This window comes from Columba livia, chromosome 10, assembly GCF_036013475.1.
Source record: "Columba livia isolate bColLiv1 breed racing homer chromosome 10, bColLiv1.pat.W.v2, whole genome shotgun sequence".
Lineage (NCBI taxonomy): Eukaryota > Metazoa > Chordata > Aves > Columbiformes > Columbidae > Columba > Columba livia.
In genome coordinates this window covers 15,701,236-15,722,205 of record NC_088611.1, presented here as the reverse complement: position 1 = coordinate 15,722,205, position 20,970 = coordinate 15,701,236, and the positions used below count along the sequence as shown (strand labels likewise).

General features: G+C 44.6%; 1 protein-coding gene across 7 annotated transcripts in view; it reads right to left on the bottom strand.

Annotated features, from left to right (window-relative positions):
- Positions 1 to 3,052: 3,052 nt before the first annotated feature.
- ADAMTS9 (ADAM metallopeptidase with thrombospondin type 1 motif 9) overlaps positions 3,053 to 20,970 on the bottom strand; it is an 84,340-nt gene continuing 66,422 nt past the window's right edge. For 4 of the 7 annotated variants that reach the window (XM_065075524.1, XM_065075523.1, XM_065075522.1 and 1 more), the window contains 10 exons: positions 16,874 to 17,044; positions 15,180 to 15,374; positions 13,066 to 13,198; positions 12,726 to 12,820; positions 12,472 to 12,566; positions 12,244 to 12,377; positions 10,700 to 10,791; positions 8,645 to 8,749; positions 6,440 to 6,534; positions 3,053 to 5,829 (listed from right to left, as the gene is read on the bottom strand). In XM_065075524.1, coding sequence (XP_064931596.1) covers positions 6,445 to 6,534; positions 8,645 to 8,749; positions 10,700 to 10,791; positions 12,244 to 12,377; positions 12,472 to 12,566; positions 12,726 to 12,820; positions 13,066 to 13,198; positions 15,180 to 15,374; positions 16,874 to 17,044 — 1,110 coding nt within the window. In that variant the 3' untranslated portion in view covers positions 3,053 to 5,829; positions 6,440 to 6,444. Of the gene's footprint in view, positions 5,830 to 6,439; positions 6,535 to 8,644; positions 8,750 to 10,699; positions 10,792 to 12,243; positions 12,400 to 12,471; positions 12,567 to 12,725; positions 12,821 to 13,065; positions 13,199 to 15,179; positions 15,375 to 16,873; positions 17,045 to 20,970 lie in introns of those variants that run through there. The other 3 variants (XR_010475109.1, XM_065075526.1, XM_065075525.1) reach the window with 3 other exon arrangements.

Below are 20,970 nucleotides of genomic sequence, written 5' to 3'. Positions count from 1 at the left end.
TGCATCCTTTGCTGCAGGCAGCTTCGCTCACGCCTGCCGGGGGGATTACAGAGGCATGAGAGCAACTAAACCCCTGCTCATATTTGTCAGTCACTAAGACCTTCACTGCCTGCACAGTGGCTAACCTGGACACGTTTGTTCTTGCCACTTTGCAAGGAGCCATCCCCACTTCCTTGCTATCGTGAGCAAGAGCAATTAAAGCATTTTGCAGCAAATACTCCTTTCTGCTTGGGGGTGGGGGAAGGCAGGCGGTAAGCAGGGAATAGCTTCAAAGAGAAAGGTCAGCAAGCCAGTGAGGATGGATTAGTAAAGGACAATGCAGCAAAGATGTGATTAATTTAATTGTTCATCTGAAATGTAGTCACACATTAAAGAAGGATGAAGAAATCATAAGCATATGAATGGAGCCAAGTAATGATTTTAAGGGAGAAACATAGAGAGCCCTGCCTCCCTCTGCACTCTCTGCCCTGCCTACAAAGGGGTTTGTATTCAGGGATTACCCCAGACTTCTGGCTCTTCTTCTCACATGGTCTTCTCGGAGACGGAAACATCAACTACCAACAAAAGTTTGAGTAGCTGTGGTTTGATATCGCTGCTGGCAGCTCAGACTGAGCAGGAGCATTAAGGCTCGGCATGTGCCCCAGCTTGTGAGGAGATGTAATGTGGAAACCATTTGGGTTCTTACACTCCCAGCAGAACTGAGGTTTTCCTGGTGGAAGTGGAGTGATGGCCTCAGCCTCTGCACTTCATATCCAGCCACTGCCTTGGAGGACCTGAAACAGCTTCACAAAGCAGAAACTATTTTCTACCTTCTTTCAGCTTAAAATAGTACTTCCATCGCCTACAGTCAACAGATCATATCTCCAAACACTTCAGAAGTAATATTTGTAACTAGAGAGAGGGAGAAGTTATTTCATGAAAAAATTCACAGTAGTGTGGGGTTTTGTTGTTGTTATTTGGGGTTTTTTTGTTTGTTTGTTTGTTTTATTTTTTAATTTGAACAAACAAATAAACCCAGGAAACAAAGTATAAAAAGCATATGGGTTAGGTCAAAAAACTGTTCTCATTTTGATGTTCCAAAAAAACCACACCTTGTGTTTGGTAACATAAAATAGCTGAAAAACTAAGCCAACTTAGAAATACAAACTCAGACTGTTCTGTGAAGGCCCAGCATAACTTCTTAGCATTCTTCACCTCACTGCTGGAAAGAGAGGTCAGAAACTGGTCAATTAAATCTGCTTCTAGAAGGCTACAATTCTGATTGCCTGGATTACTCCAGAACAGGCAAAAATACTTGGAAAATGCAGGAGTGAGACTGACAGGCACCGCTTTTGGCCATCGGCTCCTTCTTCCTGCATAAAGCAAGCTGGAGAGCTGCCTCCAGGAATTTGTACTGCAAAGGGACTCAACCCCTCCCACTAAATGTCCAACAGCTACAAAGATTAGCGACTTTTGGATGAACTCAAATGTATTTATTAAAAAGACTTGATTGGAAGAGTTCTCAGTCTGGAGAGTTCAAGTGATGGGAGAACTTACCACGTAGGCTGAGCTGCTTCAGCTGTTCAGGACTTCTGGGTTGGGTTGAATTTCTGTTCCTTTGCCTGGTAGGTGGAAGAACTATCTCACTTCAATGCTGTTGCCCTGGCAGAAATGCTTTCTTCAAGTCAGCCTACAATTGTCTGTTTGGGAAGAGGAATCATGTGAGAAAGACCCACTAGACCAAGTCTGGAAGTGCCTCAGTGGAAAACTGTCTTTTGACCCTAGACTGCCCTCCTTGGTCTTTTCTGCCTCTCCCAGTTTTTCAACAGAATTTTCAAAACATGGCTCTGCAGGAGAAGAAGGTTTTCTAGCAGGTGTCATTATATGAGACTAGCTCCTTGAGTTATGCTTTTACAACAGCTTTCAACAAAATGCATTTTATTTTTCTATAGAGGAAAAAACACCCATTATAAAAGCAGAAAGAAGAGATGAAGAAATCAACTCTGTCTCTGGACCAATTAGTTCTGATAGGCCATGCAACAAGGCTGAAGAAGAGCACTGTAATTTTCTTAGAATAACTGGACCTAAGCATCGAAAGTGATAAAATGACCCTTTCATTATACAGGGCTGGAAGGTTAAATATGATTCAGGGGCTGTGCACAGACCCCCTGTTGGCTTACCTCCATAGCAGCCCATGTTTAAAGCCTTTGTGATCATTTTTTAAGGATAAATGATAGAAAGGAAAGACACCTTTAAGATCCTCGTCATTTAAACTAAGAGTCAAGCTTTTGAAATACTGCATGTTCTGTTTTCTGCATCTGACAGTGATTTAGCATGAGAAAGGTATCCTCTCTCCTTTTTGGACTAAAAACATAGAAGCTGAAAAAGGCTGCCAGCACTAGATCTGCTGCATTTTCTGAGACAAAGCAAGAGGAAAATACAGAAGAGGAAAGAAAAATGCAACTTCTTCACTCCTACCTGCGGCCTCTGGGACAGAGGCGATGTAAGACCATGGCAGTTTATTACTTGGTTGCTCTCCTGAGATCCCATCCCCACATTTGCTTCCTTTTAACCCATATTTCTTCTACCTGAATTTTCTTCTATATTTGATACTATTTTTTCAAACTTGGAAAAGTGTTGTGGTCTTTTTGTTTTCTTTACATAGCACTGCTAGCAGTGTGGACCAGGTCCAGTATCTCAACTCATCCTTCAAGAACATTTGCAAAATGAACTGTTTGGCTCCCCTATCATCCCATGGCAAGGGATGTCCCTGTCATGTGGATGGCAGCACCAGCACCAGGCATGTCCAAGTAGCACATGGGGAGTCTCGGAGAAGTGCTCATATATGTTTTGTACCTCAGGACACTCCTCTCCTGGGCAGAAATGGGGCAGCAACAGTCTCTCTGACTGGCAGGGCACGGGTGGATCACTGTGGCCATTCTCCAAAATGATCTCTGGTCCATGGCGTCCAACCTGAGCTTGGGGCAAAGCTCCATATAATCAACATTATTACTGTCCCTTGTTCCTTTTGCATGGGACAGTCAAGCTTGGAAAGAAACACCAGCACAGAAAGGAATGTTTACCATTCAATGTATTATTCCCTTGTGTACAAAGTATTTTTCCTCTATAATAGCACACAGGTATTGAAATACGATGGCAAATGCAGAAAGACCATACAGACATGTCTTGTGGGTCTTTTTGTTTCCTTTTGAGTATAAGCAGAAATAAAAGAAACACTGTACAGGAAAGTGCTTGCAAAAAACCCCACCCAGTTTGTAGAAAAATAATGGCATTGATATACAAAACCCGGAGTTGTTTCCTGAACAAGAAAGGTCTAATATCTCTGGTTCTCAAAGTCTGTTCCTATTTAATCAAACCCATTAATAAACCACAGGATCAGTGCTCTATCATTTTTTCCCTTATAGTTTATTTAATATTTTTTTAGGTTCCTCTTGCTCTTTTAATAGCTGATATGAAATTATATGGTAGAAATGAATGTGTACAGGTCAAAATAATATTTCTTTTTATAAATAGCCATTCAGTTCATTAGAGAAAATATAATAAGCCTGTACTTTCCAAGCACCGCTGTTTCTTTCTAAAGTTCATAGTGCAATTTTCCCTTTTCCCCTACAGGAGTTATACCCAAGCAATTATCATTAAAAAAGAAAAAAATCACTATTCCATTCCTACTCCTTTCCCCTTTCCCATTTTTTCTTCTTTCTCTTTCCCTTTTCCCCTTTCCCTTTTCCCCTTTTCTTTCACCTTTGAAATGGTATTTTTGGCATTTTTCTCAGAAAGGTAGAATTCATTATCGTTATGCATAGACAAAGAGAATAGGTGAAAAAGTAATCTTTCTAAGATGTGATCATATCTACTTATGTGCTACTAAGCCAAAACCCCCAAATTATATGTAAGAGTTTAATTCTTTCCTCTAAGTCTGAATATTAGTAAGAGTGACAGAAGTACACACAAAATAAGTGTAGAGCACCCCGACTGTCAGGACTCACTCTGAAGGCTCAACACAGCCCAATGCATGCACGGGTTATGAATTCAGGGATCAAATAATTTATCAGCATTGATCTGATACTATTTTGTAACAGATTGATTACACATCCTTTGGGGAGCTCTGCGAAAGACTCACACAAGATCCTGAGGTTACTTATTTTTAACTATTTGCATCCAAAATTGAAAGAATTATCTGAAGTAGCAGATAAGCTTCTTTAGTTTTCCAAACTGCTGGCAATTTTGTGCTGAAAAGCTTCCTTTCCTTGCACTTTGTGCTTCTGTCTGCCCCAACATATAAGGTGAAGGGGCAGTGTATTCCTATCGCTAAGTAAAATTGTGGAGAAAGAGATAAGGAACATAGTCATAGACTACAAAAATAATCCGGTCACATCACCCCCGTTCAATGTGCTACCAAGCTCTGCAAAAATGTGGCATGCCACCAGCTATGTACAGGCGGGAGCCATCGCACCACCGCATTTGGCACCTATGGGAGCTGTCTCCTCAATTTAAAATAATAATAATTAAAAAAAACAGCGCTAAAGGTCTGGTTGTACACGGGATGGCAGATAGGCAAGGAGCGCATATGCCTTACCAGGAAGATCCGAAGCAACACAGAAGTAGGCGTAAAGCAGCCTGGTTTTGAGGGGGGGCGGGCAGAGTTATCTGTGAGTACAGAGTGATCTTGTTGAAAGGAGGCAGAGCCGGCGCTGAAGCCTCCCTTTGCAGATGGTCTGCGAGTGAGTAGGAAGCCAGGGAAATGCTGCAGGTGCCTGCAGTGAAGTCCCCCGGCCAAGAGGATGGAGTGGCTTGGCTGGGCGTGCTGTCCCCCAGCCCCTGCCACAGACCCCGCGGTCCCCACCGGGGAGATAACGCAGCAGGGATGCTTTCGGCTTCGGATTTTGGTGACAATGTCTGCAAGAAACTGCGTGGCTTCTGAGCACACAGCCCAGGGAAACATATGGCCTGATCAGCCTGTCTGGGATGAGTTAATACCCCGCTTCCAGATGGAGCCAGGAAGCACAGTGGCACATGCAATTAGGAGACAAATACATGTTTTTTTTAAAGAGTGAGTTCACTTTGGAGCCCTGTGAAAAAGGAGCTCAAGCTGAAGATCCATCTGCAGGAATTTTCCTAAACCTGGGGTAGATCTCAGTTTATTTGAATCGCCTGACAATTCTTACTGCTTTCTTTGCTTTTTCACTGATGAAGGCACTGGATTAATTAAAACTACAGAGCATTAATAAATATCATGTTAGCACCAAACCAGTGCTCTTAGCACTGGCCACAGAGGTCATGTGAAATTCAAAACATACCTAAAACATAAAGATTGCTAATGCAACTAGCACTGTATTCATTGTCATGTTTTCCTTGAGTGCTGTTGGCCTAATCCCTAAAATAAAATTTAAGCACATCATGTCTATTTTCCTTACAAAAAGACAGATTGAAATGCCAAAAATACCCCTATGCAGATTGTGTAGCACCGTAGAGGGCCAAAGCAGCCCATAACTGAAGGAAAATTACTGACTGAAAAGTAAACAACTGAATACAGTGACAATAAAGTATCACTTGTCATAATGCTACATATAATGTAGAGTACACAAAATGCAGTGGTTTGACTGCAGGATTTAACAATAAAAAATAAAAAACAGTAAAAGCAGCCTTAATATAATGATTTTACGTACAAAAATATTAAATCAAAATAAATAATTCCAAACATAAATATTATACTGTACATTAAGAATATGCGATCTATATACACACATAAACAGATAAAAAAGTGGAAGGCAGAGGTATTGCATCGCTATCCTTCATCCATCTCATCTCCGCTGGCTGCTCTCAGAGAACCTGGAGAACACAGACAAGGTGCACATTAGAGTCAGATCATCCTCTTCACCCCTGAAACCTGTACCTGGAGAGATCCGCACAAGAGCGGTGCCAGCAAGGTGGGAAGTATGTTACCAGTTGATGGTGTTATACCCATAAGGATTACTGGCAGAAGCAAGGACTGGGAGAACGGGATCCCATTGCTCCACAGATGCTGCATGGTGTGGGTGGCTGCCACCGATGTGCTCGAAGCACAAGTGCTTTTGCAAGCGTAGTGTGGTCTGCTCTTTTTACAAGGGCATGCAGTGATAGGACAAGGGGTAATGGCTTTAAACTGAAAGAGGGTGGATTTAGATTAGTTATAAGGAAGAAATTCTTCCCCATGAGGGTGGTGAGGCACAAGAACAGGCGGCCCAGAGAAGCTGTGGATGCCCCATCCCTGGAATTGTTCAGGGCCAGGTTGGATGAGGCTTTGAGCAACCTGGTCTAGTGGAAGGTGTCCCTGCCCGTGGCAGGCGGGTTGGAGCTAAATGATCATTAAGTCCCTTCCCACCCAAACCATTCTATGATCTTATGATTCAGGATGTTTTCAGGAAGATTTCCCTTTGTGCATAAGCAGCTGGGAACTCACCATCGCTATAACACCTGAACATCGAGGCCTGTTCCAGATGATGGAGTACACTTCCCACAATAACCGCCACATTTTCCTACTACTTTGGTACCATCCTGCAGGGAAAATCAGAAATAACATCACATATAAGGGCTTACGAGCTCCATAATGTAAAAGGACCACATCCAGGTTATTCTTGTCAGAGTTTTTAACAGAAAATATCTTGGAAGAAAAACAAATTATTCCTAAATCAATCTACAAAATCATCATTATATTTAAATATATGCAAATGTAATTCCCTTTACTGATACCAGGTCAGATGGTGAACACAAATAAGAAAGGGTAGTTTTGATGTATTACATTGAAAGATGCCCAAGCAGAAGGCCATTCAGAGGGATACTTCAAGGGTATCTGCTTTGTCCAATTTGCCCCACAGTGAATAACTGTAATGAGTAGAAGACTTGGATCATGCAAGATCAAAACCACATCTAGACAAAAACAGCTCCTCAGTTGTGCCCAAGCATGTGAAGGGCACAGGAAGGATATTTGCAATTACTGCCAAGAAACATCCATTTGTAAGGGAAAGGCCTCGAGTGGCTCCAGAGCCAAGACAAGAAGGAAAGTGATGGGGTGAGGCCATTGCTGAGGTGCCATCCCCCCTCAGTTCTTCATTCCCACAGCCAGAAGAAACAAAGGAAGATGTGGAGTGGCCTTGGGGTTGACCTGGTCTCCAGGAGGGCCCAGCAAGTGTGGTGCAACTCTGGTTTTCAGTTAGGAGATTGATACCTCCATCTGGCTTTCCTTCTCCCACCTCTGCAGAGTCTTTCTCCTTTTGGTCATCACAGTGGACAGACAGTCCTTAAGGGGAATTCAACCCTCAGTTACCAGAAAATCGGACTTAAGTGCACAACAAGCTTGCACAAAGCATTTATTTTTAAATGTGCTCTATCCTGCCCTTGACACTATTGATCTGTGATTGAAGCAGGCTGCTATAATCTCTTCTCACTATGCCTTCCTTTCTTCTGCTCGTGCGGGCAGTTACACTCCTGAAACAGCATTTGACAGATGCCACCAGGTGATGGAGGTAAGAGCTGTCTCTTAGATAACCTATCCCTTAAAGTTTGTTTTAATTCTGTCAGCTGTGATGGTGGCTGCTCTCTGCAACTCCAAAGTCAGCTGTCTGGGATTCTCCGTTCTGAAGGGCAGAAAAACAGCAAAGCATCTGCCAGAACTAAGATACGGAGTCTGTGCTGGTCGTCTTCTATCTCTACTGGAGGATGCTTTGCTGCAGCATGGTTGGACCAGCAGCATTTCATTCTCCTTTAAGAGCCCCAGTGTTGATGATGCTCATGGTTCCAAGGTGGTTCCCAGAGCCAGGGATAATGAAAGCAGTACAGGAGAGGATATTTTGCAAATTGTTTTTTGTTAAATGATTATGATGACCTCCTTTGGAGAGTTTTAACAGGGGCAATCGGGATGACTCACGTGAAGTAACAGCCAAAAAAAGCATCCTGGGTCTCTCCAATTTCAGAACATGACACAGAAGAAACAGTGTGAAGGCATACAGCAATGGAGGTGTTAACGGGCAGGAAAAATGAGCTGTACAAGTTCGAATTTGGCTGCAGAGTGATTTTGAAGGTCTGCCTGGCTTATCTGGAGGTATCATGTCAGCAGAGCCGTGGGCAGCCACAGGGGACGGTGTCCTGGGGCACAGCCCCAGCCCACCAGAGCTTGGGTGAGTTGAGTGTCTCCCAAGGAGGTAAACTCAGATCAGCCCAATGGGAATGTCCACATCCTCCATAATTTATTATCCAAATTTTGGGAACAATTCCTACTCAGGGCACTCTCCTTACATCCGGACCCTCTCCGGCAGGTCAAGCCCCGTTCTGCGGCCCTGACCCTGTGTGCCCTGGTCCCGCCTGCCGCGTGATGCACGCTCCATGCCGGACATCTCAGATTACTAATTAAGGATATGTCTGCCCCACAACACGCAGCATTTTCAGCTTCACGGTTAAGCAGGTTCACTAATTAATTGCAATAACTCAGGCCAAGTTAAACCCCCTAGCCCCTCCCACCCCCCCTCGCCCCCCCCCAGATAATTACAGGCAACACTTAAATTCTGATGTTAGATTTTTGTTAGGCTCTGCATGGAAGATGTTACTGCGAAAGCCAACAGTTAGAAACTTCCCATGAGTGGGTATAACCACAATTAAAATTATAACTTACTGGAGATTTTTGGATTTCCGACACTGCGTAATTCCCTTGCGAGAGCCACTTTGCCGTTCCCATTAAGGACAGGCCTGTCCCATAAAGGTCTATGCTGAAGCGACCCTAAAAAACAAGCAGATGAACCTGGTTATCCTGAAACACTGTGCTTTTGCCACAGCATCACTTTTCTAAAAGGACCTTGCCAGCAATGTTTTCATTTTTTTTTCCCCATCACTCTGATACTGATTAGCACATATTGTACAAATCACAGCATATCTCAGGTTAGGAACTTCTTCCTCGTTGGTGGCTGCAGGGAAGGAGGGGCTTTATCTTGGTTTTTCACTGCTTTTTCTCTGTTGTGCACTGCTTTTTCACGGTTTGCCGGCTGAGGGCATTCTTGGCTTTTCCATGGCAAACCGTGGAGCATGACATGCTACAGCAGCTGATGGGAAAGATACTCCAGGGATGCTCTGCAGCTGCTCTTGCTGCTCCCTCCTCGACTGGAGAGGGCACCCTTGTCCTTCTTTTCCTTATTTCCCACTGGGCTTTTTTTTTTTTCTTTCCAGACTTCACTAAAATCAGAACTCTTTCATTTATTTATTTCTTAAAAATGTCGTTCGCTTCATTCCACATTGTCTCAAAATGCACAAATGCACAAAACGGCTGGAAAATTAAGGGCTGTGTCTGCATTTAATGCCTTGCCCCATGGCAGACCCCAGCCCTGCTTGTTTCAGGACCCAAGGAGGGATCCTGTGTCCACATTCCCAGGCTGACCCACAGCCCAGCACAGCCATGAGATACCAGATGGCTGTTAGCTTTGCTCCCTGCACTTACTGCCTTGAGAATGTTGATTTTCTGCAAGGAGCAAACTGTCTGGGTCAGGTGGATGGATATTAACATTCATGAGCCTTCCTGAGGTAAGAAGTGAATCCCTAAGCTGCTGAGCTGTGCAAAAAAGTGTCAGCTCCGAAAGTATGGAGGGAAGGAGATGGAGAGCTTTGCCCTCTGCCGTCTGTTGCTGCAACTTGCTACTTAACACCCCTCACAAATATGGTCTACCCAACACCTTGGACTATCCAAACATACCACTTATCATCCCCCAGTGCCACAGAAACCAGTTGTGCCTGGGACATGGAGCAAGCCAACTGCCGCACAGTATTAATTAGTCACCTAAGGACTTTGAAGAAAGCATATTTCTTCTAAGCAACGGTGCTAGATGTCCTACATCACCTCCCGAAGCTACAGAAATGTGACTTTGCTTGTGCCCAGCTCTGTGCTTTTGTGCTGGAACAGGTTGGATTTGCCCTGATACATGGACACTGCCTTCATTTTGACAGTTTTTCCAGTCCCAAAGTGGACCAAGTGGTGGTCCCACCACCCTGCAGTGAAAATAAGCAGCAGGGCATGAGGATGGTGTGACACAGCAGCTGGTGGGTACCATTGCAGTCTCTGACTGATGGAACCTGTCCATCCAGCAGTAGAAACCCAAACTGTTCCTGCCCTGCAAATGCCCTCTGCTTCTTGAGCATTCCCTCCCTCAGCTGGCTTGGCAGGAGTCCTGCTGTCTGTCTGCTCCCTTCTCCATCCAGAGAGGTTATCTCACCCATTTTCCCACACCCCTAAAAGAGAGCAGTTGCAGCAGATATGAGATTGTGGAGTGCAGGGGCAGGGTCCCAGGGCATCCCGATGGTCTGACTCACCTCTGCTCTCCCTGCCCAGTACTTCCACCAAACCCTGCCATGCACTGATGCCCCCTCTTTCAATTCCGTGTGCAAAGCCCAGCCCTTCTCTCACAGCTCATTTCTTCATTTCTCCTTTACTGTTTGAGCACTCGCAGGGGAATGCAGGAGCCCTGGGGAATGTCCCTTAGCCAGTCCCAATGCTGGTCTGATAATAACCTGATGTTTTCCCATAAGGAAAGTGCTTTCTGCACGGACAAAGGGAAAAGTTTCCAGCCACTGAGATGAGAATGTGACGCTCACTGGTGTTGGGCTGATGCGATCAGCAGTAATTAATAGAGGGCCTGAACAAAACAAATGGCATCAATTCCTGTAAAATGCTATTGTCGAATACCTGTGGGCATTTGGCAGCGCTGTAGCAGTCCCCAGCAGTGGCATAAGGAACAGGTCGTCCATCATGTGTCCGTGCAAACTGTAAATCAGTTGCTGTGGAGAATAGTTGATAAATAACATGAAAAGAAAAATATAGGAAGAGAGACAAATTAAACGTAAACGTGCTCTTTGCTAATGTTTAAATTCACTAAAGCTGGTTTCATACATTAATCTTGAGAGTCGAGACTGCTGGATTTTTAATACTAAATCCCCCAATTCATCCCACATGTGACTCTGAGCACGTAAGCACTGAATTTAATAGGACACTTATATGCTCTGTGTTTACAGCTCAGTTTAAGTACATTGGCTATGTAGGGCCTAGATATAAATAACAACAAACTCAAAGCCATGACTTGGGTTTTATTTCAATATCAGAAAATTCCCCACTTTCAAGAGGGCCATGTATTGTCCTAAATCTCCTTTTTAAACAAAGGCAAACAACCATCTCTGTGCTCTCCTGGGTGCCCCAGCCAAGGGGTCGGGGTTTCAAAGGGAATTGGGGTAAAATACTCCGGAGGGACTAGCCAAGACTAATTTAGATGGGGATGTGAGATAGCTCCTGTCTGACAGAGGTAGGTGCCCAGCTCCTTTTGAAATTCAAAGGGAGCTGGTATCAAATTCCCCGAGGGTGGTTCCTTTGAGATCTTTACCTAGGAGCTTTTACAGACTATTAGTAGCTTTTTTACAGATTGATAGACTGGGAGGTCTCAGGGCTTGAAAATTAAGTGATAAAAAAACCTTTATCAGATAAAGAGTCATTTTACAAGAAGGATTTTGATTTGCTAAAAAATCCCTGCTATTTACTGAATGAATCACCAACAATATGCTGTATTTTTAAAACATTTGCTGGAAACCGATAGCATCCCTGGAGTCTCCGTGACTGAAACCATAACCCTATGGGACGCTGCAGGCTCTCTGGCGGCGGAATGGCTCCCAACTCCCATGAATGACAAGACAGACAGGGTATCACTTATATTGCACAGCTACAGTCCCCTTCCTCTCCCACAAAACCACAGCCCCAGCTCCATCCTCTCAACATAAGTTATTTCCCCATGGCCCAGAGGAAGCAGCATCCTGACCCCATTGGAATCCCCTGCACTGGGATCTCCTGACATGGCTGTGAGTAAAATGGGGAGCCAGCTTTTCCCCAGTTCAGCTTTCTGTCTGAGTCCAGTCTGAAAATAGGAGACCAAATGAAATTAAATCCTTCAGAAAGTACACTGGCCTGCTGGGAGCACACAAATATTCATTCTGTATAGCAGATGCGCCAGCAACTGTCTTAATATTTTCCCATATTACAGAGAAATGGTATGAGCATTTCTGATGTTGCAGAGTTGCAGTCTCTAAGCACAAAGCAGCAAACAAGTGACCAAGTTCAAAAGCAGCTTTTAACAGGAGAGCTCAGGAATATGGCTCACTAGAGTACTACTGCTTGCTTGTAGTTACAGTTATATTTGTGTAAAACAAACAGATTTTTTTTAATGGCAAGGCCCTGTTTTTACTCACTTATTATTTGCATAGTGTTCAGGTCCAGCCTTACTTTGGTGAAGGTGGAAAACCCAGCTGCTGTGTAATCTTTCCTACACTGGCAGTCTTCTCGTCTGCTCCCGTTATATGGACATTCAGTCGGGTTATGCAATCTAAATCAAAAGAAAACCCTTTCTACTCATGACCGGAAAATATTGCCATGGAAAACAAAAATAATGTGAAGCTCGGGATTAAAGGATTTCTTACCTGTATCCATACACTTCTGAAAAATTCTCTGCATCCCCATTTACTAGGGTCACATACTCCTTTGGGCTGTCAGTCTGCATCCCAGAGCAATACAACTGAGAGAGAGAAGACAGAATTTTGTCAGGCATCATATGCAAAGGGATTGCTGAGAAAACCGAAGGTAGAAAATCCAAGAGTGGAAGTGAAGAGCACACGCAGGGTCCTCTTGCACCTTCAGAAAATGCATTAACTATCAATCTGTTGCTGAAATGCACCTTTAATGTCTTTCCTTTGACTTGAAGGAAATATTCGCCATCTTCAGTGACACCTTTGAGATTCTTAACATCTTTGCAGCTCCTTGGTAATTCACCTGAAACAAAACAGAAATAATTGTAGTCACTGAGCAACTGTACATCGAAATTTCTTTTGTATCACTGTGAGGCATCCAAAGCATCAAAACACCTTGTTTATTTGTAAGAGGTTTTCCTGAAGTACCTTAGTGCTTACTTGCATAACTCCCAATGCTTGGAAATAGTGCATATCTCTAGGAGTTTGATGGAAAAAGAGGATGAAACCAGGAGAAAGGCAAAGGAAGGTGCAAATCTGCAGACTTACAGTCATGGATGTTGTGACACGTTCTTCTCTCTTCAGGTTTCAGATCTGCATGGCACAAGCTGCTGAGCTGGTCATTGTTTGTCAAACACTGCACCGACCGGTGCATGACTCCAACTCCACAGGTGACGGAACACTGCAAGACAGAAGTTCATATTTTATCTCAGGGGTTTCTGGGCTCCAGAAGAACAGAGACACCCCGTTTCCCTTGTATCAAGAGACAGCAGCAAAGGCCTTAGTCCTGCAAAGTGTTCAAACACAGGTTAAATTTTAATCAAGTAAGTAGTCCCTTTGATTATTAATCCCTTCATTATTATCATTGTCGTTATCTATTTCAAGAAGACCACCATACTTTGCTTAGCACTTGCACACTTTGGTGGATGAGGCAGTTGGTTAAGGTGAAACATGTGCTCAAATGAAATTGTTTTTTTTTCACATTAGGAAGGTCGTACAATACAGAAATGTTCACCAGGAAGCCTGAAAGTGGAAATCTTCTGGTGGCTGGGAGACATTGCTTGGGCTATTGACAGGGGTCTCTGAACAAACATTACATGGATTGGTGTTTTTTATCCAACTTGTACCAAAAAAACGCCACAGCTTCCAAACCCTCTTTCCGCTTGCTCTGGAAAAATGGCTAAATCTGTGCAAGCACCGGATTATCCTCAAACAGCCCAAATCAAAGGCAATCTCAAGGCTGAAATTGCACAAGTTACTGGAGCCACCAAGCAGCAGGTTGTCCAAGCTGGCTGCTGCTGAATGTGGCTATGGGAGGCAGGAGCATCTTGCTCCCCCTCTGCAACTTGTTCTTTCAAGTACTTGAGAACTGAAAGTCAGCTCTTTCTACAGGTACCAGGTTAGGTTGCCAAGAAAATGATGCTGCTTATCTATTTAGAAATGTTTACTCTAAAGGAGCACACTGTGAAGGAGATGGTCTTCAACGGCTTATGGCATTTGCATCTTGGCATTTATTCTTTATTGGATCCAAATCCATAAAACTTAACTAAGCAGCTGAGCAGGGCTCTCTTCGTCCATCAAAGGTGATGGTATTTTGCATTAAATCCCTTTGAAAATCAGAGATGAGAAGGGTCGTGGCACTCAGTTGTCACTGGGATGTTCAGTATCCCAAAGCAAGGAGAAAGGTCTTGCTCTCTGAAATGGATACTCTTCTCAGTGAAATCGTACTAATGAGTTGAACATTTTGCACTGAAATTCTGGGGGAAAATACCAATTAATTGAGGCTGAGCTCTTTGCTGTAACTCCTCTGCCCTGACTCACAGAGAGGATCTGAGACTTCCTACAGGGCAGGAGGAACTTTGGTTTCAAACGGTTCTGCCATTTACTGTGACAGCTTCCACTACATTTTGCTTGACTTGACCCTTGTTGCCTTGTAAAGGTTTGACAGATTCCTACAAATGCCTGAGCTGGGCTAATAAATCAAATTTATGGAGAAACACTACATTTCAAAGAATGTCAGAAGCCCAAAGAAGTGAAATATTATCACCTTAACTACAATTTGATCTTATAGTTCAGGCCCCAGAAGAGGCTCAACACAAATAACTTTAGCAGAAAGGCAAAGTTCTTTCTCCTGTCCTGTCGCAGCATTTGTAAAAAGGAGAGGGGGAGGAGGGAAAGAAACAAAAAAAGAAAAATAATTTTTAGGCTCAAATTACCAGTGTTTCAGTCTATTGCTGGTTCCCAGGTCTTGCTCACAAACATGGGCAAGCAGGATCAAACCCAGCTGCCAGCTAAGCCATCTCTACCTCTACTCTCATAGTTTCCAAACCCTTGTTTTGTGGCAATGACCTCACTTTCTGACTAAACATTCAGCATGACCCTCAACATTGCCACAAATTTTGGCTACAACTGAATTTTCATGGAGATCATGACCCCACTTGTGTCTGCTGGGACTCCCTCATATGATGGGCTTCAGTCTGGAGCATGGAGCCCTACACAGACTGGGGTTGTTGCTGCATGAGGGTATCCACTGCATTAATTTATGCAGCTTTTAAACATTTCCCTGCCAAAATGACGACTGTGTCCCCTGTTGGGGGGGGCGAGGGGGGGGCTGGAAAGTTTGTTCCAATGTTGGTTAAAAAAAGGAAGTTTGCCAAACTTACGCTTCCCCAGTTGCCAACGCGCCAGGATGCTGAGATGGGGCACTCCCCGAGGTAGCAGGGCTGGATGTTGGGTGGCTGTGTGCCGGGACAGTTGACAGTGTTCTGGTACCCGTACTCGTAGTGGTCCTTCCCAGTGTAAATCTCGCTGCAGGACACCAGGCGCTGCCTGTATCCCTTCCCGCAGGTGACGGAGCACTGCAGGCAGAGGAGGGACCTGTTAGCACCACATGCTTTGGGAAGGCTGCCCGAAACGGGGAGGAAAAAACAGCTTTTAACATGTCAGGCTGTTCCAAGGGATCACCAGTAAATATTTAAGCCAGCCATGAGTATTATGAGTGGCTACAAGTGGGCTGACACCTGACACTGCCTTTGAGCACCCAATTCCTCCTTGTGCTGCTCCTACCACTGCTCCTGGGCTGAAGTTATTAATATCTCTCCCCAAGGGCAAAGACAGGACCAGAAGACCCTTGGGAACTCAGAATTGTCTCTAGTATTTGAAGTGCTGTGTGGTTTTTCTTTTTTGTTTTTGTTTGTCTTCTTTTTCACCATAGGCTGCACAGAGAAAGAAAACGGTCAAGATTGACCCCGACTTGCAGGTACCTGGCAGCAACTGGAAGAAAGGGAAGGATTTGCCTTTAATGAGAGGACAAATAGTGCCCCTGCCCTCCTTACCAAAAGCCTTGAGCTTTGAGACGTGGGGCGAGCTGAGCTCCAGCTCTGTGAGCTCTCACTGACCTCCTCATCTTCACAGGCCTGAGCACCCCCGGGGGGTCACAGGCAGTGGGAGTGGGTTGGGGGTTTCTGGGCAAGGGGCAGCCAGAGCTCCAGCCTCACAGGCACCTTAGTATTTCTCTTAGGACACCACCCAGGAGACCAGGCTGCTCCAAGAAATTCTCGTGTCTCCACATTTCTCCCTCCTGCACTATCTATGTGGCTTGTCTCTCCTCCCTCTCAGTCCTGGCATGTTTTCTTTTTTCCCTTTTCTTGTTCTTTCTTTTTAATCAGTGCTGTGTCAGCAGCTGCCTTGTCATTTCCCTCTGCTGTTCCTCCAAGTGGAAAATAATCCTTCACTCGCTGCAGAAGGAAACAGGCTGAGATTAGCCCAGGTCCTCCCGCATGCAGTGCCTGCTGCAAAGAAAACTCATCTATTTTCCTTGCCGAGCCCTCTCCCAGCCGTGAGGGTGAACCTGCTGCCTTTGCTCGCACCAGGTCTTTGCTCCTGTGAAAGATGGCAGCACAGAAGGACACGTCCCCGTGGTCACATCCAGGCTCACCTTCCCCCAGGGTGCTCACCTGGGCCCTCACACAGCTCATGGGGCCCCAGCGCTTGGCAGGAGGGGAAGGGAATTAAACCAGATAAATAAATAAATGAAATAAAATGGTGCAAAACCAAAGAGGTTTTGCTGGATGCGATGTGCTTTGGAAGAAAACTGTCTCTAGATGTTAGCTAGGACTCTGAGCATGCTGGTGTTTACTCTTTAACATCCTGGTCTCCCACAGTCCTGCTCCTTTCTCTCCAGCAGGGAAATTACACACAGAAACAAAGCGAAAAATAATAATTGAACCACGCAGCACTGCCCTGCCACTGTTGATTTGGGTTGCAATATCTCAGCGAGGCCAGCGGTGAGAGGAGGAAAGCGTGGCCCGGTGCTGAGCGGCACAGTCCCTGCGCGGGGATGGGGACGGGGACTCACCTCTGACCACTCCCCGGTGATCCAGACATACTCGCAGGGCGGCAGCCTGCAGCTCTCAATTTCGGGGGGGCGTTTGCTGGCATCGCAGTAGCCACTGTTCTGCACCTGCTTGTTCTCATCCATGCAGACCACTTTGCGGTACCGGGATGATTCACCACACGTCTTCATGCACTGTTTGCAAGAAACAACGGCTCATGCAACCCATGGGGACTTCAGCAAGCTAATATGCACCTGGAGCAAGCCCTCCTCCCAGCAGCCCAAGTGAGCAGATGGCTCTATGCCCCACGTTGGCTCCTCTCATTGGTGTCACCTGGGGGCGAATTTGAGACCAGGTCCCCACCATGCCAGGCACTGCAGGAGCATCCAGTGATGAACTGCTCCCGTCCTCTGGAGATTCTAACCCAAATTGCAGATACAGGAAGAGAGGAGAAACCAAGGGAGCAGGTATTGGTGTGGGGCAGATGTGAGCTCCAGCTGTGATGGGACCAAGAGATGCAGGGGTGGGCATGCCAGGTCAGAAGATGGGACAAGGGGGAAAGAAAGGGGCCAACCCCCATCATGTCATCCTGCAGTAAATACAGCTGCTTGGAGAATGATAAACCAGCCATTCCCCTTCCAAAATACACACCATTGCACCCTTGGCTGTAGTTGTCGTTGGGGAGTCCCTTCCCCGGTCCCTGACAGTGGGTGAGCAGCATGTGTCCCCATTGGGGACACATCTCTGTCACCGCTGCAGCTGAGGGGGCCCTACAGCTTTATTCACTTTTAAATGCTGCCCTGCCCAATATTAAGAGTAACCAATGCTAGCTGAGCACAACTGCTGCCCTGGACTTCAAGGATTTGGTTCTTTCTCTGCTTGTCTTGGAAAAACCATCCCGGCTGTGAGGCTGTCCCCCAAGGACTGGGTCTGTGCTTGGAGTGGGTCTTACAAAACACACACATAAACAAAAATAAATCAGCATAAGAGCAGCTGTCTGGATAAGACCCTATTTTCTTAAAGTTACCACCTGTAATGGACTTCTAACACTTTCAACTAACTGGATTAACAAGGAGAAAATATGCAGGAAAATAATCATTTTACGTAACATGCAGGAAATGTCTTTCCCCAAGGAAAAGGACAAAATGTTTAACCAGACCATTCCTCTCTGTACAGAAACACTGTTTGAAGTCACCTAAGATTGGGGGACCATGCCAGTTTAATCTACTTAGAGTCTCACCCTCCAAATATAGTTTCCAACCTTCTTGAAACAGCTTCTGCTCTCCTGGCTGGCCCAAAATTAGCAAGATCTCAGTGGGTTCAGCTAATTGCGAAACACAGACACTGTCAGTCCCCTGTTTCTGTAATTAGCTGTCAGAAGCCAGATTGCAAATTATGTGAGAACTTTGAAAAATCAGATCAATCCATGGCAGGAGCAGTAAACCAGGAGAGCCGCAGCAAGCGCAACATCAAGTTGGTCGTAAATATTTAGTAACCATGTGAAGTGGAGGGAGATGGGAAAGGAAAGGGAGCCCCACAAAGCAGCCTTTATACTGAAGGAATAACCGAGGAGCTCTCAGGCAACAGTCAATGTTGCAAAATCCGCAGTCTGCCCACAGACCCTAAGGGCTTTGTGTGCTTTCAACCTTATTTACTCACTTGCTTTAAGTCCTTGGAGTAGAAGCTCCTTCTAGGTCTGTGCTAAAACAAAGCAATCCTATGGGGGCTGGAGAAATTTGATGGAGTGTGATTTGCCCAGAGAGCAAACCATGCTATACTTGCCCTTCTCTGCTACTTCCCTATTATATAAGTAAAATCTGAAAAACTGCATGTGGATAAGGCATCAAAAGCGCTCCATTATCATGTAGCTTCCCTGAGCAGCACCTTCCAAGAAGTAGGAAGAAACAAGGCTGATTTTGTCTCCTCTCAATGTATATTTAAGCCTAAATTTGCAAAGTACATTGGCTCACGCTTAATTTTATGAGGGTGAACCATCTCTATGCCATCAATGCATCTTCTGACACTGGTGGTGAAGAGCTATCATATGAAAAGCCCATCCTCATTTAAAATCATTAGTTGCTGATGAGGGATTGATGCTCTCAAACACATGCCAGCCTGCTTTGGGTTTCTTTACAAATAATGGTCATATGGCCAAATAAACTCAAGCCAGCTCTGTGCATTATGTCATCATCAGTAAATTAAAGTTTGAGTATTTGTATTTTTAGGGATAACTGGCAATACCAATGAGATATTAAATATGGCTCAAAGACAATGAGACCATCATAAAACAAATGTAAGAGAAACACTGCAGAGGTTCCAATCAGCCACCCAAAGGTTATAAAACATTCTTCATGTAGAAAGTGGACAGTTCAGCTAGCAATAAAAAGCTATTTTTCCTTTTAATATGGTGATATATTTTGTATGAAATCTCACATTCTTGACTGATCTAAATCTCACATAAAACAGCAGGGCCAGGCTATAACGGCTTTTGATAGCAAGAACTGAAAACAAGGTCAGGCATTTTACATTATTTATCTCTTTTGCCTCATTTCCCAAATTCTGAACTATTTTCCTGGCAGTTCAAATTAAGGACCATTTCAAGCCCTTCTGCAACTGTTTTAGAAGAGTAATAATAATAATTAAAAAAACCCCAAAGACATTGCTTTGCAAAAGTGTTAATTTCATTTTTTTTTTCCTAAATTAAAATCTTACACAGAGAGGAAACAAAACCCCACACCATGAACACTCCAAACATGCCTTGGGTAACTCTGCAATACAAATCAGACAAGGATGGCATGATTTACCCCAAATGGCAAACCCCAAATTCAAGAATTACACTGCAGCTTCCAGAGCCATAGATTGTGCTTCCACAGAAGTTCATAGTAAAAAAAACCCCAACCCTCCCCTCTCCCAGTTGTCCCTTTTTGCTTCGTGATGCTGGTCTGAATTTTACTTTGACATTAACAAGGCCTTTTCTATTGACTTTCTTCTCCCTGATGCAGGCACTGAGAACAGCTAATTAATGGTGACACACCAACAGAGCAATAAACGGTTTCCAATAAATTCCCTATTCCTTTTCATTGGCAAGACCAACTTTTTTCTAAACAACAACAACAAAAAAGGAACAATAAAAAAAAACCAAACACCACCCTCTTGACAGATTCCCTTTAAAGATAAGAAATCAAGAAGATGACAGCACTGGGATGTTACTTTACATCCCCACTTTCATGTCAATTAGGGTTCATTGCCGTTCTCTGCTCAGAGAATACTAATGCAATCTGAGCCTTCTCACTATAAATAACATGCAGCCAGTACCTATGGCTGGGGAGAAGGTGTTATTACTTCTTTTCACTGGGTGCATCGGAAGAAAACAAGAAGTGCTCAGAAGAACTGGTTGGAGTCAGCCAAAGTGTGAGCTCACATTGGGCATCTCCTGCATGTTTCTATTAAAGGTTGCTTATGGGTCAGGAAACTTCCAGTGCACCCCCCTGGCAAAGCTTTGCAGGTGAAAAAAAAATATCTCTGTAACACGTTAAAAATTTCCCTCGTGCAATGGGGAGTCCTGGAAAACTTAGGTAAACATCAGCATCCACCTCCCACCAAGGGCTTGGCTGGGTGAGGGCAGGCAGGAGCCTTGCACCACTAGTTTGAACAATTGCAAAAATAAAGGAAAGAGGGTGAAAGGATGAGGTAGGAGCCATGGCTTTTCAGGACTAATTACACCATTGGGTAAGGACTGTAACTGCATGATGTTTGGTGACCTACTTTGCTGCCTGTAAATTTATTAGCTGAAGAAATTAACCGGGCTCTGTAAAAGCACAAGTTCATTGCAAGGAATTTGCCGGAGCCCCCTCAGCCATTCCTATGTTTTTTTTGCAGGCTGGGGTGTTTCCATAGGGTACCACTGCCTGGTCAGCTTGGCTTTGCCTCCTGCTGCATCCCATCCCACTCTGGTTCCTGGGCAGGTGAGAACGGGGCACGGTCCCCTCTGGCCTCTGGTACTTGTGGCTGCATTACACAGGATTATAAAGCAACTTCCAGCACTGCTGAGACCAAGGAATTTAAACTAAATTTGTTTGTATCATCCCAGTCAGGTCAAGATATCATGGTGGTGGGATAT